The sequence below is a fragment of the Tauraco erythrolophus genome, chromosome 16, assembly GCF_009769465.1.
Source record: "Tauraco erythrolophus isolate bTauEry1 chromosome 16, bTauEry1.pri, whole genome shotgun sequence".
Lineage (NCBI taxonomy): Eukaryota > Metazoa > Chordata > Aves > Musophagiformes > Musophagidae > Tauraco > Tauraco erythrolophus.
Window position 1 is genome coordinate 19,187,719 of NC_141480.1, and position 21,099 is coordinate 19,208,817.

General features: G+C 50.5%; 1 protein-coding gene across 2 annotated transcripts in view; it reads right to left on the minus strand.

Moving 5' to 3' along the window:
• The window catches only part of SIL1 (SIL1 nucleotide exchange factor), a 103,564-nt gene that overhangs the window by 71,684 nt on the left and 10,781 nt on the right, over positions 1–21,099 (minus strand). Inside the window, exons 1-3 of one of the 2 annotated variants that reach the window (XM_086621489.1) lie at positions 11,255–11,343; positions 7,321–7,435; positions 3,941–4,076 (exon numbers count right to left, since the gene is read on the minus strand). In XM_086621489.1, the coding sequence (XP_086477615.1) occupies positions 3,941–4,076; positions 7,321–7,425 (241 nt within the window). In that variant the 5' untranslated portion in view covers positions 7,426–7,435; positions 11,255–11,343. Of the gene's footprint in view, positions 1–3,940; positions 4,077–7,320; positions 7,436–11,254; positions 11,344–21,099 lie in introns of those variants that run through there. The other variant, XM_086621488.1, reaches the window with a different exon arrangement.

Sequence of the window (21,099 nt, forward strand, 5' to 3'; positions counted from 1 at the left end):
TGAGAAACCAGCCAGCAAGTTTCTGTCGTGTCAGGGAGCAGGAAAGTGCTGCTGCCGTGGAAGTGGACAGAGCCCATCTGCAGAGGCACTGCACAGCCCGGGCTCCCCACAGCACCGGTCGCTGCTGAGGCGATGATTAACCCCCTTTTTCTTTCCCAGTTAAGCCCTTACCTCTTATATCCTCCTCCTTAATCTTCACAGCAATGTCTTCCCAGAGGAGCCACTTCTAACCCTAATGTTGGCTGGAAAATCTGCTGGTCAGTGGTATGACCAGGTGGTCAGGGCAATCTGACTTTCCATCATCATTCAGGAATGCTAAATGAAACAGAGGGAAATTAGGTGCCCAAATAACTAAAGGAGGTAATTCCCAGGAAAAGAAGCACTCAGCTCTAAGATGCTGCATTGTAGATTTGAAGTCACCTGGAAACGTGGAAAAAAATGCTTTTGTATACAGAATCCCCAAGAAAACTGTCAAATTGATGGAGAAGACCAAGGACGAGCCTTTGGTTGCCATAAACACGAGGCCAGACCACCCTGAAAGGTGGTAGGGTGCTTCTGTGTGCTGACAGACTCACCTCCACGCACTTGGAAGAGCTTAATACAAGCAGCAACAAAAGCAAGTCACCTCAGCTATGTTTCTCCAGAGAGCTTCCAACTCACAAGGGTACTGTCACCTGGTAAAAGCGCATTCAGAAAGGGAAAACCAACATCAGAGGACACGTAACTTCAAAAACCATTCTGTGTCTGTGGAGGAACAGATACCTGACCACCAGAAGTGATCTGGTCTGAACATCCATTCAGAGGAAGTTGCAATCCCACTCGTTAAAACCCAAGCAGCCTGCAAGTTCCTACGGACGCCAACCAAGAACAGAGTGAAAAGCCCTGCAGATGTTTCCACCATTTCCTCAGATGACACCAAAAGAAGTAAAATAACGGAGGTGCTGGGAGAGTTTCCAAGGTGCACGTATCCTTTCTGTCCAACCCAGCCGTGCCTGGTGCATTATTTAGTGCCAAACGAGAAAGAAGCGATCCCTAAAAAAGCGTTAAAGGACTTTGTGAAGTTTCACCAACCTTTCTTCAGCCCATCAGCTTCCCGGCTGGCTGGCAGAAGAGACAACTGATCTCCCTGCTTCCAGATTACAGGTGGCAGAGCTCTTCGGGTAACTGTCTCTCTCTGTTTGCATCCAGCTACCTCCAGCAGCTTGAAGCGCGCTCCAAGTGCAAGAAAGCACTTGATCAAAATCCAGCTCCCACCGTAGGCAGCGAGGGAACAACGGCGCAAAGCAGCGCTCCATAGACAACAACAATCGAATTAGGTGGAGGGATTTGACAGGTTACAGGTTGATGACACTGCTGCAGTCTCAGTGGAAACGCAGTTTGATGCAATTAGCAACAGGGAACTCGAAAAACAGTGGAGTCAAACTGGAAATACCATGTATAAAAGATGAGCAACTGCGGGACTGGACAGAAGCACAAAAATCCTGTGTTGAGCTCAGAACAGGAACGAGATGAAACGGGAGCACAACGGGGCGAAACGCACCTCTGAGCTCCATTCCACTATTCATAGAATCATAGAATGGTTTGGGTTGGAAGGGGCCTTCAAGAGCATCCAGTTCCAACCCCCCTGCCATGGGCAGGGACACCCTCCACTACACCAGGTTGCCCAAAGCCCCATCCAGCCTGGCCTTGAACACTTCCAGGGATGGGGCAGCCACAACTTCTCTGGGCAACCTGGTCCAGTGCCTCAGCACCCTCGGAGGGAAGAATTTCTTCCTCAGATCTAATCTAAATCTCCCCTCTTTCCAGTTTAAAGCCATTGCCCCGTGTCCTGTCACTACATGCCCTTGGAAAAAGTCCCTCTCCAGCTTTCCTGTAGGCCCCCTTTAGGCACTGGAAGGTGCTGGAAGGTCTCCCCGGAGCCTTCTCTTCTCCAGGCTGAACAGCCCCAACTCTCTCAGCCTGTCAAAACTGAAGACTCAGATTTCAATTCAAAACATTTGCTTCCCTGAGAGAGCCCGGTCCCATTTGCTGCAGGGATACAACAGAAGACAGCACAGGAGCAGCCCGGAGAGGTGGGTGGCAGAAGACAAGATTCTGAGCATCGTGCTGCCGTTGGCTTCGGCCCGCATTGAGCGGACGCCCGCCAGCCCGGCCGGGGCTCTGCTCGGCTACGAGCCACTGAAGTCCCATCAGAGAACAATGGAAGATGCAGAACCACCGGATCAGACACGCTGCCAACGCGTGCTCCTCTGCTAAAGGACAGAAAGGCACATCCCTCGTGCAGCCATGCCAGCTGCTTCCCTCATCCAGCGGGTCAACAGCCTCTCCGGCTTGGACTCATGCCGGCACGGGGAAACCCTTGAGGTCAGAGGCCACAGGGATGGGCTCACGGAGCCTGCAGATTCCCCAGCCTTGCTTTGGCTAATACATGTGCTAACAGTGCGAGCCACAGTCCACAGGCAGGATTTCGCTTCAGAGAAACCTGCAGGAGACCAAAACCCAGGCTGGAGCGGGGAGATGAAGGAAGACCCCTCATTCTGACATGTTCCTACCCAAATCTGCGCGCACACCTGAAATGAGGATCCGTAGCGACCAGACAGTGAGGCAGGCCACCATTTAAGCCTTTTAGAAGAGCAACTGAAATTCTTCTCCTACAGCACATTGTGAACGCTGACAAGCTCCTCGTTTCCATAAGCCCTTCGCCGCACATGCCCAACGTGGAATTGCTACAAAAATAAAGTGGAACAAGGCACCCGAGGAACGGAGAAGGGGCTTCTTAACACAACTGGCAATGACGTTTATAACGACTGCAAAAATATACATATTCTGCTTCAACAAGGGTGGTGGGGACCTGCCAGTCTGAATGCTAAGCAGGGACACCACACGCCTTCCATACATAACGGTACAAAAATGGAATATAAGTATATACTGCAGCTTTGTGAAATTTAGGGGCTTTTGCTACTTTTACGTTACACAAAGATTTACATTTGGAGAAGTCATTCTGCTATATCTGGCAGAAATTTCAAGACAAACGGATCCCGTATTTATTCTTTCGATGACAATACTGAGCACAGGATAAAGCCCTTTTAAATTCAGAGCGCTTTATAAAAATTAATTACTACTTAGTTCGCCCTTCTGAGGTGGGAAGGTATTACACCTGCATATATATGAGGACACCAAAGCACAAGTGGATTAAATACCTTGCCCAAGACCCCAGAGGCAGGCTTACTGATCGCCCTAATTGCTGAAATACGTGTGCTCACACGCATCCGTGTGTGTTTCAATGGCCTTATCCTCTCCAGAGCCTTTCCCAGCGCACAGGTTTTCGCGGCGAAGGCAGCCTGCTCAGTTGGTGTTTTCTCACCATATGCGTCCCACACACGTCTAATAAAAGATACCAACCCAAAAAAAAAGGGAAGAGATTTTTTTTTTTGTGGGATGTACGGATAGGGATAAAAGCTGGATTTCTAACAGCCAAGGAACAGAAAACCCATTGTTAAAAAGCTGTGTCGCGTTACACTGACGATCCTTAATCAGGTTGCCACTGAGCAGCATTTCACCAGCCCACCCCGGAGCACAGCAGACCTGGGCCACCGTGTGCCAACAAACGTTAGAAAATCCATCCCTTGACAAGCGTACGTCCAGAGAAAGGGTTTCTGAGCTAGTGACAGAGACACATCACCACCTGCAACGTGACTGGCAGCCCACTCCACCTGCTCCAGTGACCCGAAAGCACTTTAGCCACCGCTCCCATCGCCAGCCAGGCCAGTGACGGTCTCCTGCCCCTGTACTGGGTCATTGGGTCCGTACCTCTTTGAATTCCAGCACAAGAATACATTGTCATGGGAACAAACAGGTATTTTGAGCTTCTGCCAGGCTTCTGTCGGTGCTGTCAGGTGGGGTTTTAGAGGAACGCTATAATTAGTCATCAGCGCGTTACCTGGACGGATGGTTTGCCACTGATGTGTGGGGTAAAACACTTCCAGGTCTTCGGGATCAGCATCATCTTCTGTTATCGCCTCTTTCCCGCTGTCATCTTTTATGTCGCTCTCTTCTATTTTTGTGAGGGCAAACTCCTTTTGGATAGAAGAGATTCAGCTCATTAGCAATTGCATCTGGGTAATTTAGTGCCGGCTGAGAATACAAAATTTTTTCCCTCGCCAGCAGATTTTTTTTTTTTTTTTTTTGACATCCGAGATTCTTTCCACATGGTTACATTTAGACTTAAAGTATATTAAAGGTTAAACATGCATAACTAGCGTGACATTTGTGCTGAACAAAGCAGCTTATTTCCTATTGCAGTGCAGGCTGCAGGTTCAAAACAAGCTTTTTTGGAGCCTCACCTGCGTGACAGTCAGAGCCAGGAGGCCCGACTATTGTTAGGGTTGTGTAACGTCCCAAGATCCTGTTTTCCCTTGCCTGAAAATATGTCAAACTTAACGTTTTCAGCTCAAATCTTCCACACGAGTGGAACGCCTCAAGCGTTGGTTGTTGTGGTTTTTTTTTTTCTTAAATGCACTTATTTCAGGCTTGGAGAAGATTTCAGCTAAAATAGTTCAGCTATTTCCAAAACAGGAGATGGGGAAAACACACCGAATTGCCTACACGATGCAAACATGAACATCCTTTTCTCCACCCGTTCCCCGTGTCCTCCAAATCTTTTAAAACAATGAGGCAGCGATTTAATCGCCGCCTACGTCGCGAGCGCAGCGCGCGAACGGCAGAGGTGTGGCAGATCAGCCGGCACGACATTAGGCAAAGCAAGAAACGAGGATGAAAAGCAGGGAAAAAAAAAATTTAAAAAAATCCTTGCTGCGAGGGAAACCTCGCTGTTCACTGGAACGTCTCCCTAGGGAGCTGGTGGGAGTCATGTAAGACTGCAGCGGATAAAATTACGGAGAGCACATAGTAACGACTGCGTACGATCTCACACCAGGCTGCTAACTGCTCGAGGAGCGGGGCTTTGCTGTTCCAGTTTTCACAGGAACAGATAAGCTGGTCCAGGTTAATCATCCAGACAGCTCCGTTTCCATCGCAGGGAGTATTATCAGCTTCTGATATCGCCAAGAACACCACCACTGAATAACTGCAAAGCAGCAGCCTACAGGGAAAGATTATTTCTAATTGTTGGGTAATTAGAGTTACAGCTCACTTCATGAAGTGTTTTGATATCAATCCTTAGAACGTTTTCACAGGGAAAAAAAAAAAGTAGTCAATTAAGAGGTTAACTGGAAATTTTAGGCCATGTTCTGCCTTCACTTCTTGGAAAAAACGTGTGCGTGTTTTCTGGCAGAACCTGGGTGCTTTGCATATCCATATCCATATCCATATCCATAATCCATATCCATTATCCAGCCTAGGAGAGGGTTCCTGAGCAAGACAAACATCAGCCCGAGCAAAACACAACTAGCAACGACAGTGGGAACACACGAAGATGGCTGACAAACCTATAGAATGCTCTTATTTTATCTGTCAAAAGGGGTGGAAATTTTGGAAACACACTGGGAAACGGAGCTTAACTCCTGCTTTCGCTTAGCGCATCGGAGGCTGGAAATTGTTAAAATTACGACAAACGGTTCAAGCTCAGGAACAATCCTAAACATAAAAAGCCAGGTTCTACCGATGAAAATCAATGTGAACGTTTTCGGAGCCAAAACTCAACAGGACTCAAATAAATGAGTCAGAGCAGTTATTACTCAGCTTATTTACACTACTATATTATTATCCAAGAGGGACTGAACCATACAGGCTATTGTAAATTTACTAACAGGCCTCCGAGTGTTGTAGCTGTTGAAAGACATAATAGAGAGCTGATGTTCACCGGCTCTGCTCATGCCCCCGTCTAAACGTTCAGTAAGGATAAAAGGATGTGACTTGGTTCCTTTAAATGTCACTGCCACTGCTTGACCCACAACTGCTTTGCAATACTCCGTTTTCCTTAGTATTTCGGACAAAAACAGGCAACAACACACAAACAATTCTTCGTTTACGCAGAAATTGAGTAGAATCTTTTTGGGTTTGTTTTCATCATTAAAATAGTAAAAAGAACGATGGTTTTTAAAGAACAATACAAATCTCCCCAAAGGCAAAAAGCCTCCTTGCTTTATCAGTCTGAAGTCAACTGCAATAAGCTGAAAAGCCTCAGCAGGGAGGGTTTGAGACAATCAGCAGTCTGCTTGCAATAAAGGAGGGCCGTGGTCACCACGGAGCCGTTGCAAGGACAGTGCAGGAAAAGGTGATGGAGGAGTTAACCCCCCATTGCATTAATCCTGTCCGAACCCCAGTGTCGAGCCGCCTGCCAATTCGGGCACGTATCGCTGGGTGGCTGTCCCAGGGCTTGTTCTCCAGCTGGGATGACTGTGCTCTATCCCCAGCCTCTTCCCTCCCTGAAATAAAGACAAATTAGCCCGTTGTTCCATGACTCCAGGAGGGCCCCAGGTACTGACCTACCGTGCTTATAATGTAATCTGTCCCTTTTATTTGCTCTGGGTAACAGCACAGCCCAAACAGCTGCATCACACAACCAACAGACCAGCGAGCTGCAATGCAAAGGCAGGAGCGAGCGGCCAGGGAGACGGGGTCCAGTGATCCCCTCTGCCAGTGTTGCTGGGAGTCTCTCTGTTTTAAGCCACAGCATTAATTAAACTAAAATCCCACCACTCTCTACTGCTCAAGCTTCCTCAAAGAAGCTTTCCAGATCTGCTGATCCAGGAGGGCATATGGCATCTGGGGTTCAGCAGCAGAATCCAAACCAGGGGAGTTCTGCAAATCTGTACAAGTGCAAAGGGGGAGAGAGCATCCACTCACCTCACCTGCAGCTTCAAAACAACGCTGCAAGTAGCAACATTCATGCACGTGGGACGCAAGGACCTGAGAGGACGCTCTTCAAAGCCTGGCTCATGGTAACTCAACAGCGGCACAGCTAGGAACCCAACCGAGGCCACCTCTTCCCCTCTTCTTACCACTAAACCACATAATTAGCTTTGCCTTTTGCCACGGGGGGAACGTGTGACAACTCCAAACAGGAAAAGTGACACCAAGCACACCAGGCAGCCGCCCGAGTTGCACTGCTCCTGTTGAAACCCTCTGGACTGGGCATATTCTGGATTTGCTGGGCTGAAGCAAGCAGTCTTAGGAAAGAATCCCTTCTGAAATGTTGTTTTTGAAGACCCACTGTCGAGGAGAGGTGATTCACCAACTGCTCCAACACCCTACTTGGCACCACCAAGGAACCAGGCCAGGCTGTCACCCCACCGGAGGCGCCGGTGGCTGGGCAGCCCTTTGCCAGCGCGGCTCTCAGCCGGAGCAGCCAACACTTACGGGAACTCTGTCGCTTAGGCTTGACTGGGAAAACACCACAGAAACCACCAAGACCAGCAGGTTGACTTTGGCAGCGGTGGAGAGGAGTCCAGCCCAGTGAGACATTGCCACCAGCCTGAAATGCAAAGGAAAACAAAACCAACAATATTTCAGTCCATGTTTTCACAGGTTTTAGCATTCTTCACAAGACGTTCCACAACGCAGCACGGATTCAAGGCTGCGACACCTCAGGAAACACAACACCTCGAGGTGTTGGAGTGTGGGCCTCCACGGGGGCAGCTGACAGCAAAGGGTGCCCGTTTTACCACTAATGGTTACGACAGGTAATGACAAAGTAGCTTATATCGACCCTGCAGGGGCTTATATCTCTCCTGGAAAACATGAAGAGACCTGCAAGTCTTGTTTAAAACCATCGTGTTAGCGCCATGGATGACAACTACAGGGAAAAATAAAGTTCTGTGCAATTCTGCCAAGGCCTTTTTATGCACGTACCTCATTTTAAGCACAGAAGCAGCTGCATTAACTCAAATTAAACAAAACTACCAGCCATCAAAGGATCAGGAGCTTATCTAACTACGTACGTAGGCTTTGCTGGAGGAAAACAACATCTTGCAGAGGTGAACAAGGTTTACTTGGTGGTTCCCACAGCGTTTTCCCTGCTGCTTGGAGCTCTGGCTCCTCCAGCCAGGGAGCCCAGGAGCGGGCTCTGCCCGTGCTTGCAGCAAACCACAAAGCAATTCCGTGGCACACAGCTGCCCTGGCCGACCACAGACCACGTACTCAACTAGAGAGGGGGAGAAAAAGAAAGGTCCTGCTCTGGGGGTGCCAGTGCAGGGTAGGGAGCTCGTGCCCGCACCGCTCGGTGCGTAACCATACTCACACGTGCCCCCGCTGCCTCCCAACACGAGGCTTTCGATCCACCTACGGCATCCAGCTCGCTGCTTCTCACGCTGGGGTAGGGAACGCAGCCGCCTGCCAGCACACAGGCTGGAGAAGTATTTCCTTTGATTGGCTCTAAATTTACACGCTGCTAAATTAAACTAAATGAGGTCTTTTGAAAGAAGATGGGACTGATTAGTTCCGTTCAAACACTCCTTCATTACTCATCCCTCCATCAAGCCTGCTCCTACTCCTATCCAGGTTTTAAAGAATTTCCTCCCATACATGCAGTCCGAAATATCTTTCTTTCTGTCTCTGTTGTCCATCAGGATGGCACATTGCATTGCATATTTTTTCCTTCCTTGAAGCAACCATCTTCTGTTCCACAAAGCAGAAAACATGCTCACGGGTGCACCCCACACCAACTCCTGCCACCAAAGGACCTCTGCCCCAAAGGACTTCGGGGACATGGAGGGAGTGGAGTCCTCTCCTTCCACCCCTTTATTGCTATCTTGTCTCTCTCCACGCTGTTAGGTTCCTTCTTCCTCTTCCTGCTTGGTTTTTGCATTAGCCAAAAAAAAGAAAAAAAAAGTCAAAACATCAAAACACACTGGTCGGTGGTGGACGTCTAGGAAAAAGGAGCAGAATGGGGAGCACAAATAGTAATACATCTGATGCCCTCCTGCAGCTTCCAAAAACTCCTGACCCAGGGTCTTCATGAACAGCAGCTCCTATCTTTGAACTCAAGCCCCGATCAACTGGATTTTTGGTTTTCCCATTAATTGAAATCATAGAATCCTATGAATCATAGAATTCTATGACTCCATGCTGTGGGTGTCCAGATCCACTCTAAAAGCAATTAATGGGAAAACCAAAAATCCAGTTGATTGGGACTTGAGTTCAAAGATAGGAGCTACTGTTCATGCTTAATTCACACTGTGGGTGAAAGTAACACCTGGCGTTTCCGACCTGGCTCCTGATATCCTCCTTCAATGTCCTCCTCACTTCTCAAGGCTCAAAGAACCACCTCAAGGACCCACGAGCCCTACTCGAACTACAACCAGAGCAGAAGAAAAGTTGTCCATTTTCAGAAGCCAGGCAAAGACCTGTGGCCAAAGCCTCCACCTCTCGGGACACTGCCAAGTGCAACCAGGCTACAACCTACACCCAGGCTCCTGAGCTGGAAAACCCAGAGCAGGACTCACAGGCTCAAACTCCATCTGCTCCCAGAAGATCTACACATCCTTTTGGTCAATGCCACAGTCCAGACCTCAATCCCAGGCTGATCATGACACACAGTTTCCCCCTCAACTCATCTTGGAATAAACTCCTGCTTGTTACATCGGAAACGGTTCTTTGGGTTTATTTTTTTAGTTATAAAACAAGCAGCAAAACTGGGATAATGAAAAATAGATGTATCCCTAAAACTTCACCTGCAAGCCTGGAAATAAAAAAGAGAAAAGAAGAAAAAGAAATTCAACAAAGCAGCGGCTGAAAGAAAATATGCACTCCCACAAAAATAGAGCTCACGCGTACCGAGAAGGCTGGTGGCAAATGACAGCACAGCCTCTTTAAAGCCTACAACCTCATGCCTGCCTGGAAGATGACATCTGCACAACAATTAGCAGTTTGCTTAGGTCTCAGGTAGGCAGGAGGAACTAACATGAAACGGGGTGGAGGGTTTGGAGCTTCTGGAGAGAAGCCGGCGCAGGCTGACATCTCATTACAAGCCAGACGTACGCGGAGGGCGCGAGCGGATTTCTGAACGGAACGTTATGTGGGCATGATGCGTTTTTAGAAACGACCCTCACGGCTTGCAAAGCAGAAAGGGTGGTAACCGTGACCCCTCCTGCACGGGGAGTGTTTGCTCTGATTTAAGGACATCATTCTGGATGTCCTCCTCCTTCCGCTACAGGAGGACCACAAATTCCCCTTGTGCGGATTGGAGTGGGCTGGTTTTTTTCCAATAATCCTCTTTTGTCAAAGAAAATCAGGTACTAGGGAAGGAGCAAAGGGTCAGACTCAAAGAAGCCTCGGTTCCTGGCAGCGGTCCTCCCATCAGAGCAGGTGACGTTCTCTGCTTCGCAGCGCAGGGAGGTTCTGCACCGCGGCTCCAAAACACCCCGTCTGCACCGGCGGCCGCAGAAAGAAGAGCGTTGCCATGATGTTGTCTATTAGCAGGGACATTTTTACTGACTTTACTTGCTGTGCATCAGTAAGTGCTGCACAGCCCCGCGGATGTGGTTGCCGTAGTCACAGGTGACAGTTCAAAGCAAGTCAGTAAGAGGAACATATTTCATTAATGCCTTCTGCTGCTGGGAACGCACCACTCTTTCATGCCCTAACTCAAAGCTCCCGCTGCGTATACCGTGCCACTCCAATAAATCCAGCTGAAGCCTCATCTGAATTCTGAGCCGCTGCTCGAGGAGAACACACGGACATCCCAGAGAGCTCCGCAGCCCACTCGCTAGGCTCTGGTTTGATGGCCAACTAGAAGCAATAACAATAAGCTAAGCCTTATTCTCATCGAGGGAGCAGCACAGGAATTATAAGCTTTGCAGAACTGCAGAATTTGTCTGCAAATCAACTAGTTCAGGCAGAGTATCTGCCCAGCCACCCTTTGTCGAGATGGCCAGTGGTAACGAAAGCACCAGCAGCACTTTGTGTGCCTGCGAGCACAAATAATTCACAGAGCTGCCCTTGCTGAACGTAGGGCAGCACTGGAGAACAATCAAAGGATGAGAGACATGGAGAAACACAGCCCCAGCACCCTTCGGCTGAACCGGTGACACGAGGACCACCAAGCACTTACAGCCTGTTAGGCTGAAGCCAAAGTTTGATGGGCAATAACAGTTAAGGAAACTGTTTTAAAGACAGACGTGTAAATTGGGATGTCTGGTGGAAGAGATGCACTCAGGGGACGCGCTGCAATCAGTGTCGATCCAAGATTCCCGGTGGAACACCATGTCCTTTTAATGACGCTGGCATCTATGGCCAAGACCAGCACGATGTGCTAAGTGATGTGCAACACAACGGAAAAGGGAATTTAGCTGACCTGACCAGAAATTTTCTTCCTCTGAGCAATAGGGTCCCCACGTCTGTAATGAGCACCACTTTTTGCTGACTTGCTACTGAAGAGCAGAGCAGTGTCAATCAGATGCCTTAGGAACGTCCCGTGGCCGACAGTCCCTCCTCTTCCGATGACCGTGCAGCTACACTGACAGGAGAAAGAGGAAGTTTTAATCTCAAACTCAGCCTGTAAGAGAGGAAACAGCTGGTGGACAAATGGAGGATTCCTAGGAGGCCACAGGACACCCTGCCCTTCCCTGTTCATTACAGTCAGGTCTGCACAACCCTCAGCTTTCAAACAGATGAACATGACCAACCTGCAAATACGACCATCCTCTCTTCTTCCCAGGGGCGCAGAGACAGAAAGGCTCCAGTTGAGTACAAGCCAAGCTAAGAAAAGTCTGGAAATATTCATGTGTTGGTGGACACAGGCCCAGATGACCTTGTATCTGCTTAGCAGGTCTCAAACCTAAAGACCTGCCTCAGGTCTCCCTGCCCTAACAGTACTTGGACATTGCACCATGGCTTCTGGCACAAAGAACAGGATTTCCTGGATTTCCTCTGGAAACAGGAGCCATGGGAAGACAACTTGCCCATATTAAAACCTCAATAGCTCTCATAAGACAGACCACAGGTCCTGTCTCTCCAAACACGTCCACCTGGAGATGGTTACCCACAGCACGTTTTAACGTGGAGGATCCAGCAGGAAGATGCGAGTTGACGAGCAAGACACTGCAAGAACCACGAGCCACCAAACCTTGCACAATGTGAGTGTTCCTCACCACCTCCACTAAGAACAGGACTTGTGAATCTCTGATACCACTTTTCCCCCCCCTAAAAGCCACTTTCATCTTCCTATCATGCTGCTTCTCTCCCAAGACTAGGCCTAGAAATTAACTGCACTTGCCCAGTGTCCAGGTGAGCTGCTGTGGCTCTGCACGGCGGATTAACAGGCACCCGGGAAGCACCCAGGACCTCCTGCTCCGTGCGTCTGCCTGAGCTCCCTTCTGCCACCAACACGTCCCGATCAGCAGCATTTCCAAAAGGAGACAGGAGTGAAATTTCTTCTTCATCAAAGCCAATATGAAAACTACAAAGATCCTGAAAGAGACCTGAATACACTTGAGTGATCAAAGAACTGGATCGGAATAAAAATTAATAATAAAAATATAATAATAATGAAACTAACACCTCATGCAAAGAAGGAGAAGAGCCCTGAACAGCAAAACCAAACACAATGAGAAATTTCCTTCAGGGACCCGTGCAATGCTCCTGATGGAGCCCCAGTTTGTTTGTCCTTGATTCTCCCAGGACAAACTGGGCAGGAACAGACTTCTCTGGGTACGGACCCACAGCACGGGGCTGGTGCAGGCTCTGCACAGTTTCACTTGAGGTCTGATGTTGCATCTGCTTCTGCCGCGCTCGGGATGCTCTCAGCAGCTCTGCTCCTCCTGGCATCCTGCCGTTGGGAAAGCACACTCGTGCCTCCGGCGAGTATCCCCAGTTCCATGCAGGAGCTCACTGCACCGAGAGCCCCCAACCCCTGCTGGAGGGTCCCACCTGGGCACAAAGCCCCTCACACATGGGTGAAAGACAGGGCAGTGAGCACCACTTGTTTGCAAACACCCTCATGCTCCCAAGATTTCAGCAGAGAGGGCGCAGCTGCAACACAGACAGTCCCGTCTTATGAAATTACTTAAAAAAAACTCCACTTTATTCTTCTTGCTTGCTCCTCATCATTTACTCCTACCAGGACTCTGCTCTGCTGTGTTAAAAACACTCCTACACAAGTGAAAAGTTGTGGGAACACCTTCCCGTATTTGGCTGCCTACGGAGAACCCACGCAGCAAGGAGGCCACGTTTTTAGGTTTCCCGGAATAAATCGCGGCTCGAGCTTTGCCGGTTGGGCACAGTCTGCCCCCGAGCAGCAGGTCCTGCTCTGACCCGCAGAAGAAGCACCACTCTGAATCAGGACCAGTGCACAGAGAGAAATTTTGACATGGAGTGGTAGGGATGGGGAGGGAGGAGGATAACCATGGGAGAAATATGTGCTTACACAGTCTGGCAACCGTGCAATCATGTAACTCTTGCAACAACCATTAACAAATAATAAGAAAATAAATATTAATAACCCCTACAGGCTACCTGCTCACCACCAGCTAACAGCAGCCACCCTAAAAGCAGCTCAGCTACACCACCACCTAATGTTGGCCTTTGTCATGGTTTAACCCAGCCAGCAACTAAACACCACGCAGCTGCTCACTCACCCACCCCGTGGGGAGTGGGGAAGAGAATTAAAGGGGAAAAGGAAAGCAGACTTTGGGTTGAGATAAGAACTATTTAATTATTATTATTATTTAAAAGTTATAATGCTAAAATAATAATATTATATGAATATAATAGTACATACAAACAAGTGATGCACAGTTTAATTGCTCACCACCCGGTGTCCAACGCCCGTCCCATCCCAGTCAAGCGATCCCAAAACAGTTAAGTCCCAACACCGCAATCCCAGACAAGTGAGAGGCTCGAAAAGAGAATGAGAGGGAGACAGCACTTGGAGAGATCGAGAGAGTCCCTCAAAAGAGAGAATTCCAACTTTCCTGTCAACCCTCACCTATACACTGGGCATGACGCTACACGATACGGAATATTCCCTTGGCCAACTTGGCCCTCAATCCTAAGGCTCAGTTCAAATCACGAGTCAGGAGTTGTGGCCCCTCTGTCCCGGCCACGCTCCCCCCCAGCCTGTTGTGCTCCTGCACACCGGCAAAACACGGGAAGCTGAAACGCCCTTGATGTCTCAGCACCAACCATAAACATCTGTGTGCTACCCACGTTCTTCTCACAGCGACTCCCAGCCTAAATCCAAGACACGGAGCTCTTCTACCTGCTCTGCCCCAGCCAAAACCAGGACAGTGTTTCCTACAAGCGCCGCCGGGTGCCGAGGCGAGAGCAGAGCACGGCTGTATCCAGCGCCAGGACACAGCCCAGCAGTGCCCGGGCACGACGAGGGAAGCTCTTGGCATCTGGTGGCTTCACCGGCACCGGCCAGAGCTCCGAACAGGGGCGGAGGAGAGGGCTGTTGCGGCCATTCACGGGTAAAACCAGCACCGCCTCTCCGACCCGACCACAGCAACCCCGACCCTGCTGTTCGTATAAACAACCTCCCACCGTTTAATATTAAACATCATTTAGTCCACCAATTAAATTTACTTAATGAGCTCCTTCAGAAAGCAGCATTTGGAGAAAACGCTGCTCTCCAGAGGGCAAGAGCACAGCTTTAGGCTCCGGTGGTTTGAAGCCTGAGCCAGGCTGCTGTCGCCCTCGCCACCTGCTCATTAGAGGGGACCCCACTCCGCCGCGGCTCAGCGAGATCCCCGATTCCAGGGGCTGCAGCTGGCATGTCCCCAGCAGTCCTCAGACCCTCCACGCTGGACAGCCCTGGCTCCAGGATGGGGCGGATCTTCTGCTCCACTCAGGATGGAGCGTACAAAAGCAGAGCGTGCCTCAGAGATCAGAGGACTGAATTTATCATTTATTATTTATAAAAAAAGGCATCGATCTGGATTTCTGGCAGCTGCTCTCGCAGGGCTCTGTGCCTGCACAGGCGCACGACACCCTCGCTCTGCGGAGCTTCGGGGCTAGCGAGCACGGTCGAGTCCTTACCAGAGCATGGGGGCTGATCTGCACCAATTTAGGACTTGTCTGAAGACGGATGCACAGGGATTTTCAGGACAACCAGCTTTCGGAAAGCTGCCATGCTGCCTGACCTCAGCCACACAGAGCAGCTTTCCCCTTCCCCATCACCCCAAAACCCAGCTGGAAAGGCCTCTCCTCCTGCACGCACCTGTTCCCTTCTCCCGGTCCTTGCTGCAATTTCAGCCTTATTTGCAAGGTGACACCTTGGCTCGGACTATCCTGGGAGTCTGCCAGTGTTCAGCGTATTTTTCCCCCTGCTTCTGCTTCCCCAAGCTCAGAGAATCTAACAGGAAAGACAGCACCCACCGCACTACCCAGGGCATGGGGCACCCTGACGTCCCACTGCACTTGGGCCCACAAAGAGTCGAAGATTTAATTGATGTACTCCCACTCCCAAAAATACAAATCAGCTTTGCGTATTTTTCCAAGTTCCTGCTTGCTCACGCGTTGCTCTCGCATCGAGTAACAACCTCCTTCCCCTGGCAGGGGCCGGCTTCCCTATAAGGAGACTCAATTAAGAGGTTAAAAAACCACGCAAAATTCAGGCTCAGTACCATAGAAATCCAACGCTGATGGATTTTGGCAACCAGGCACACAACTCCTGCAGCAGCACCCGCACCGCGCCACCTGCCCCAGTGCAAGCATCCATCCCCCACATCTGTATCTCAGCCTGTCCCTGCCAGCTCCGGCACAGCCCGCAGGTTTCCCATCGGGATTGCCACCCTTCCCAAGCTGAGGGCACCCACTGCCGCAGCCCTGCGGAGCACCCAGCACAGCGGTGCCCCGACAGCGGGCAGGCAAAGGGCCTCTCCGGCAGCTCTATTGATCCACCAGACGTGGCGAGCTGTGAAGTTTATGAAAAATGCATTTCCTCACCTCTCCACGGTGCGCCGGGCGCTGGTGACAGCTCTCACTCGGCGCGACGACCCACGGGCACAGGTCACGGCAGGGAGCAGCACGGCACATGGGCAGCAAACGTGCGGCTTGCCCGCCATGTGCTCTGGCTACCTGGCCAAGGTGAACGTGGCACGGCAGCTTGTGGGATTAGTTGCATGAGATGGCTCTGGGATGCCCAGTTCAGGACCTCCCTTGCAAGCAAGCTCGGCTCCCCCAGGCTTCCAGCTTTGTGGCAAGTTCCCAGTTGAAACGCCACTGGGATCCACCTCATGGGCCAAACCCACCCAGGAGCTGCCACCAGCAGTGAAAGCCGGAACGAAGCCCTGACAAGACAATCTTAAACCCTCTCCTGAAGAGGAACAAGGAGCTCTCCAGGGATGAACGTAACCTACTGCCAAGCAGGTTCCCTTGGGACTGCTCCAGGCTTGGCCCCAGCTCTCTGCGGCAATCCGGGCACATCCTTCCCCACGCCGGGCCCAGGCGCTCCGCTCCCGTCAGGGTTACAGCCAAGGGAATCACGGGGGTCCCTCCACCAAGGACTGCAGCAGTATCTCCAAGCGCCTGGATGAAAGGCATTACTCAAGTTCGCTTCTTTTTTTCACTGCATCGGCACTTTTAAAGTGGTCTCACAGGATGCCTTTCATAAGCAATTAAAAAAGCCCTGGGACAGTAACGACTACCAAGAGACAACGGAGAGACTACCAGCACAACCATCCAGAAGCGACTCTCACCACCATCTCCCTTCCTCTACCCAGGCGTTTCCCACCAAGATTACAAAGCCAGTCTTGCTCCCCAAGCGCAAGAGCCTTCCCAGTCTGCAACCAAAGCAGAAGAGCAGGCAGCATTCCTTCAGCAGGTTTTTTTCCCAAGGAAATCTAAAATAGCAAAGAGCTCCATCCAAGGGCTGCAAATGCAGAAGAAAATGCACAGACACGGGAAGCTGAAAGAGAACATAATTCCTTCCTTCTCCCATTGTTCATCATCTGCCACCTCTACTTTGGGGAACGGTTTTTTGCCTTTCTGCTTGTGAGATGGTTACAGACTGACTCACGCTGCACCCGGGATCAAGATGCTCCAGTCTTCATTGGTCCTCGGGCACTGTTTTAATCTTAATAAAAATCAGGGAAGAAGCAAGGAAACTGCCTGCACACAAAGCACCATCAAATGCAAGGAGTCCACAGCTGAAAAACACATTTCTTCTCTCATCTCGTGTCAGACAGGGAGAGCTATTTTAGATGTTACTTGTAGCAACGCATGGAAAAAATAGTCAAAAATGTGACAGCGCAGCATCCTTCCAATTAAACAGTCTCTCAGGCACTGTAAAATCACTTTGGCCAAGCGCAGGTGCTGGATACTGCACGTCTGCTTCCTTGGGAGTATAGAATCATAGAAAGGTTAGGGTTGGAAGGGACCTCAAAGACCATCCACTAGATCAGGTTGCTCAAAGCCTCATCCAACCTGGCCTTGAACACTGCCAGGGATGGGGCAGCCACAACTTCTCTGGGCAACCTGGTCCAGTGCCTCACCACCCTCAGTGTAAAAAATTTCTTCCTTAGATCTCATCGAAATCTCCCCTCTTTCAGTTTAAAGCCACTGCCCCTTGTCCTGTCACTACACGCCCTTGTCAAAAGCCCCTCTCCAGCTTTCTTGTAGCCCCTTCAGGTACTGGAAGGCTGCAATAAGATCACCTCAGAGCCTTCTCTTCTCCAGGCTGAGAAGAGCCCCAACTCTCTCAGCCTGTCTCCACAGCAGAAGTGCTCCAGCCCTTGGATCATCTTCATCGCCTCCTCTGGCCCTACTCCAGCAGCTCCATGTCCTTCTGATGTTGGGGACTCCAGAACTGAACGCAGCACGGCAGGAGGGTCTCAGGAGAGCAGAGCAGAGGGGCAGAATCCCCTCCCTCGACCTGCTGCCCACGCTGCTTTGGCTGCAGCCCAGGACACGGTAGACACGGGCCCGAGTCCTCAGGCAGAGAAGAAGGTTTCACAGACCCTTCTGGAGGCCTGACTGCCATTATTAGATGGCTCCAACCATCCGCACGTGACCTTCCCGCTGTCGTCCTGCCTGTTGCTTAAGCTTTTAGCTTTGATCGACCAAGCGACTCCCGGTTCAGAGCCCTTCTTTCCTTTTGCTGCCTAGACATGAAGGACGCTGAGCTGGAGCTCCTGAGCATCTCGGCTTCTGACGGGCAGGCTTTGATGCTGCACAGAGCACCCGTCTCTGCGATTCGTCCGGTCCCTTCAAACGGCGGCAGAGCCACGGCTTGTGATCTGTGCAAAACAGCGTTTTCCTTAGGGAAGAGGAGTCATGCTGGCACTCATCTCCACCTTGTCAAGGCAGAACAGGCTGTATTGGTGCTTCAAAGAGCTTCTCAACCTTAAATCCTTACGATACAGCAACAAACCAGGGAACCTGCCTCTGTACATCTCACGAATCCCAGCAGAGGTTATGAAACAGCGTTTCTGCGAATGCCTTCGCCACCACGGGAGCCCACGCATCGGTCAGTCGCGCCGGTCACCATGCTCACGGGCTGCAGGGTCTGCGTGGCTCCTCTCCGCAGGGAAGGCTCAAGCAACCCCTTGGCTATGGACATCTGAACTGTGAGTCTGGGTCTTACAGGTGTGCATAATGAAGGGTCACGGAGAGAGACCCAAAGAAGTAGTAAGCCTTCCAAGCAGTAGGACTGCTCTCAGTCCACAGGTCCCTCCTGAGCTCCATGACCGCGCTCACGGCTCCTCAGAGCCACGGGGCTCAATCAGGAGCAGTACCCTAGCTCCATCCCGCTGCCCCTCAGCCACAGCAGAGGCAGGCTCCAGCAGCCAAAACCTAGACTGGAGAAAGAGGACAATAGAGATGCAACTAGAAGTGAGTGGTTTTCCTCTATGATTTTCTCTTCCAAGGACTGTGTTTATAACCTCAGGCCCCTCCAGTCCAAAAGACCTACCATTTCTGATCTGGAGCTCAGACCAAAAGCAGGAGACTCAGCCACTTAAAAGGAACATCCTTTTGTTGGAGAACACCCTATAAGGAGCCATTTCATGGACTGGCATAACACAGCAGCTGAGCAGCACCCATCCACGAAGGGTCCCCTCCTCAGCAGTCATGGCTGTCACTGCATCTGCTGCCTCTGCAAGCACAGCGCAACACACCCAGGCAGTGGGAAGCAACAGCCAAAGGACACAGTGATTTTTGCTCTCCTTTTCTTGGCCTTTGCAAAGCCAAGGACTCTGGAAATCTCCCTGCCTGCTGTGAGAGCTAACAGCAGCCCATTAGCCACTCCTACTCCCTACGCTCTGATAAAAGACACATCTGCAGCACCTTCCTCTCCAGAGAGCAGAATCATAGAACCATAGAATGGTTTGGGTTGGAAGGGACCATAGAACCTCAAAGATCGTCTAGTCCCAACCCCCCTGCCATGGGCAGGGACACCTTCCACTACACCAGGTTGCTCAAAGTCCCATCCAACCTGGCCTTGAACACTTCCAAGGATGGGTCAGCCACAACTTCTCTGGGCAACTTGGTCCAGTGCCTCAGCACCCTCAGAATGAAAAATTTCTTCCTTACATCCAATCTAAATCTCCCCTCTTTCAGTTTAAAGCCATTGTCCCTTGTCCTGTCACTACATGTCCTTGGAAAAAGCCCCTCCCCAGCTTTCCTGTAGGCCCCCTTTAAGTACTGGAAGGCTGCAATAAGATCACCCCGGAGCCTTCTTTTCTCCAGGCTGAACAGCCCCAACATCCTGAGCAGCTCCCTCTACATCCTGGTGGTGCCACAGCCTCATCTTGCCACATCAGGTGGAGAGATGACCAGTTCATCACAGGACTGCCAGGCTACGTTTGTAGGGAGGGGGCTTCTCCCATGAAGACCACAGACTTCAGCTGTCCCCTCCTGCAAGCAGATTCTATCACGCCATGGACAAACTATTCTGCACAGCTTCTCCATCAGCTGCCACGTGAATCGAGGCTGTTTCAATGACAGCCTCCACAGGGACTTCCAGTGCCCGCAGACGTCACACGTCGAGACAAGTTTTGACACCGACCCCGATCCAGGGAGCAAGATAATCTCAGCGCACCCAGAACCAGGCAGGGACGGTTACTCACACGTAGAAGGGTTTGCAGCATCAGGGTCAGACCTCGTATTTTTTCCGAGGCAAGGACCCTGTCATTTATGCATTAAATGGCACATTTATTCTGCTGTTCAGGAAGAAATAATAACTACAGTGGCCTCCAGTCTCCAGCTTTTTCAGTCTGTACTTAAAGAAAGAGTAAAAATAAAGGACCAAAGCAAACAGCGCTTCCACAAAAATCTCTGAACTGGCTTTTAGTTGCTGGACAAAAGAGCGTGAGCTGATGAACCGCTTCCCTCATTGTCCTGCCCGATTGCTGTTTCGTAACAGCAGCCAGGCACTGCAGGCAAAGCACTTCAGGAGGCAAAGCATCGCTCGGGTGGTCGAGCAGACCTGACCTTCAGCCTCCTGCCTCATCGCAGTGCTCCAGGTGTGCCACGACTGCCCAGAAACGTGCTGCCTGCGGTGCTTTCTTCTTTCATCGCAGGGTAAGGAGCACTGTGCCAGCGTGGGCATCTGGTGGGCTCTATGTGCTAAGTGCTTCCGAACGGCGCTGGAGGAGCCAGCACACTCCGGTGGGTCCGTCCACGTGCACGGCTCCGAGGTGCTGTCTCACAAGCACATTTCTAGCACGCATAACTCTCCTTTTAATCAAGCAGTCACTCCTGTTTCGGTGGAGATTTACAGAGAGGTTTTTTTTCCCCCCCTCTCAGAAGCAATAATGGATGGACAGCAGGAAAGAGAAGAAATTAATGAACAAGTAATTACTCCCAAAGTTGCAAATGGGAGCAATTCCTCACTCTGAGACATCTCTGGAAAACAAGATTAAAATGCTTCGGGGACATATTCTTGAAACTGCAGGTAATAGAACAGATAAAATATATTTACAGTATCTCGCAGGGGACGTGTACTTTTTATTCTGCTGAGGAATGTAATATTCCACTCCCCATTACAGAGTTAAACGGGTGCCCTAAAAAAAGCAACTTAACACAGCGTCTTTACTGGTGACCAGGTCCAGTTCCAGAAACACAGGCTCTCCTCTTCCGCCCCGCACACCGAAGCGCAACGAGAAACACAACGAGCACCTGCAGGAACACCCGGCACATGAGCAACATTAATAATCTGTGCAAACAGCACAATTTGACAACCGGCAACAAGGAGGCTGG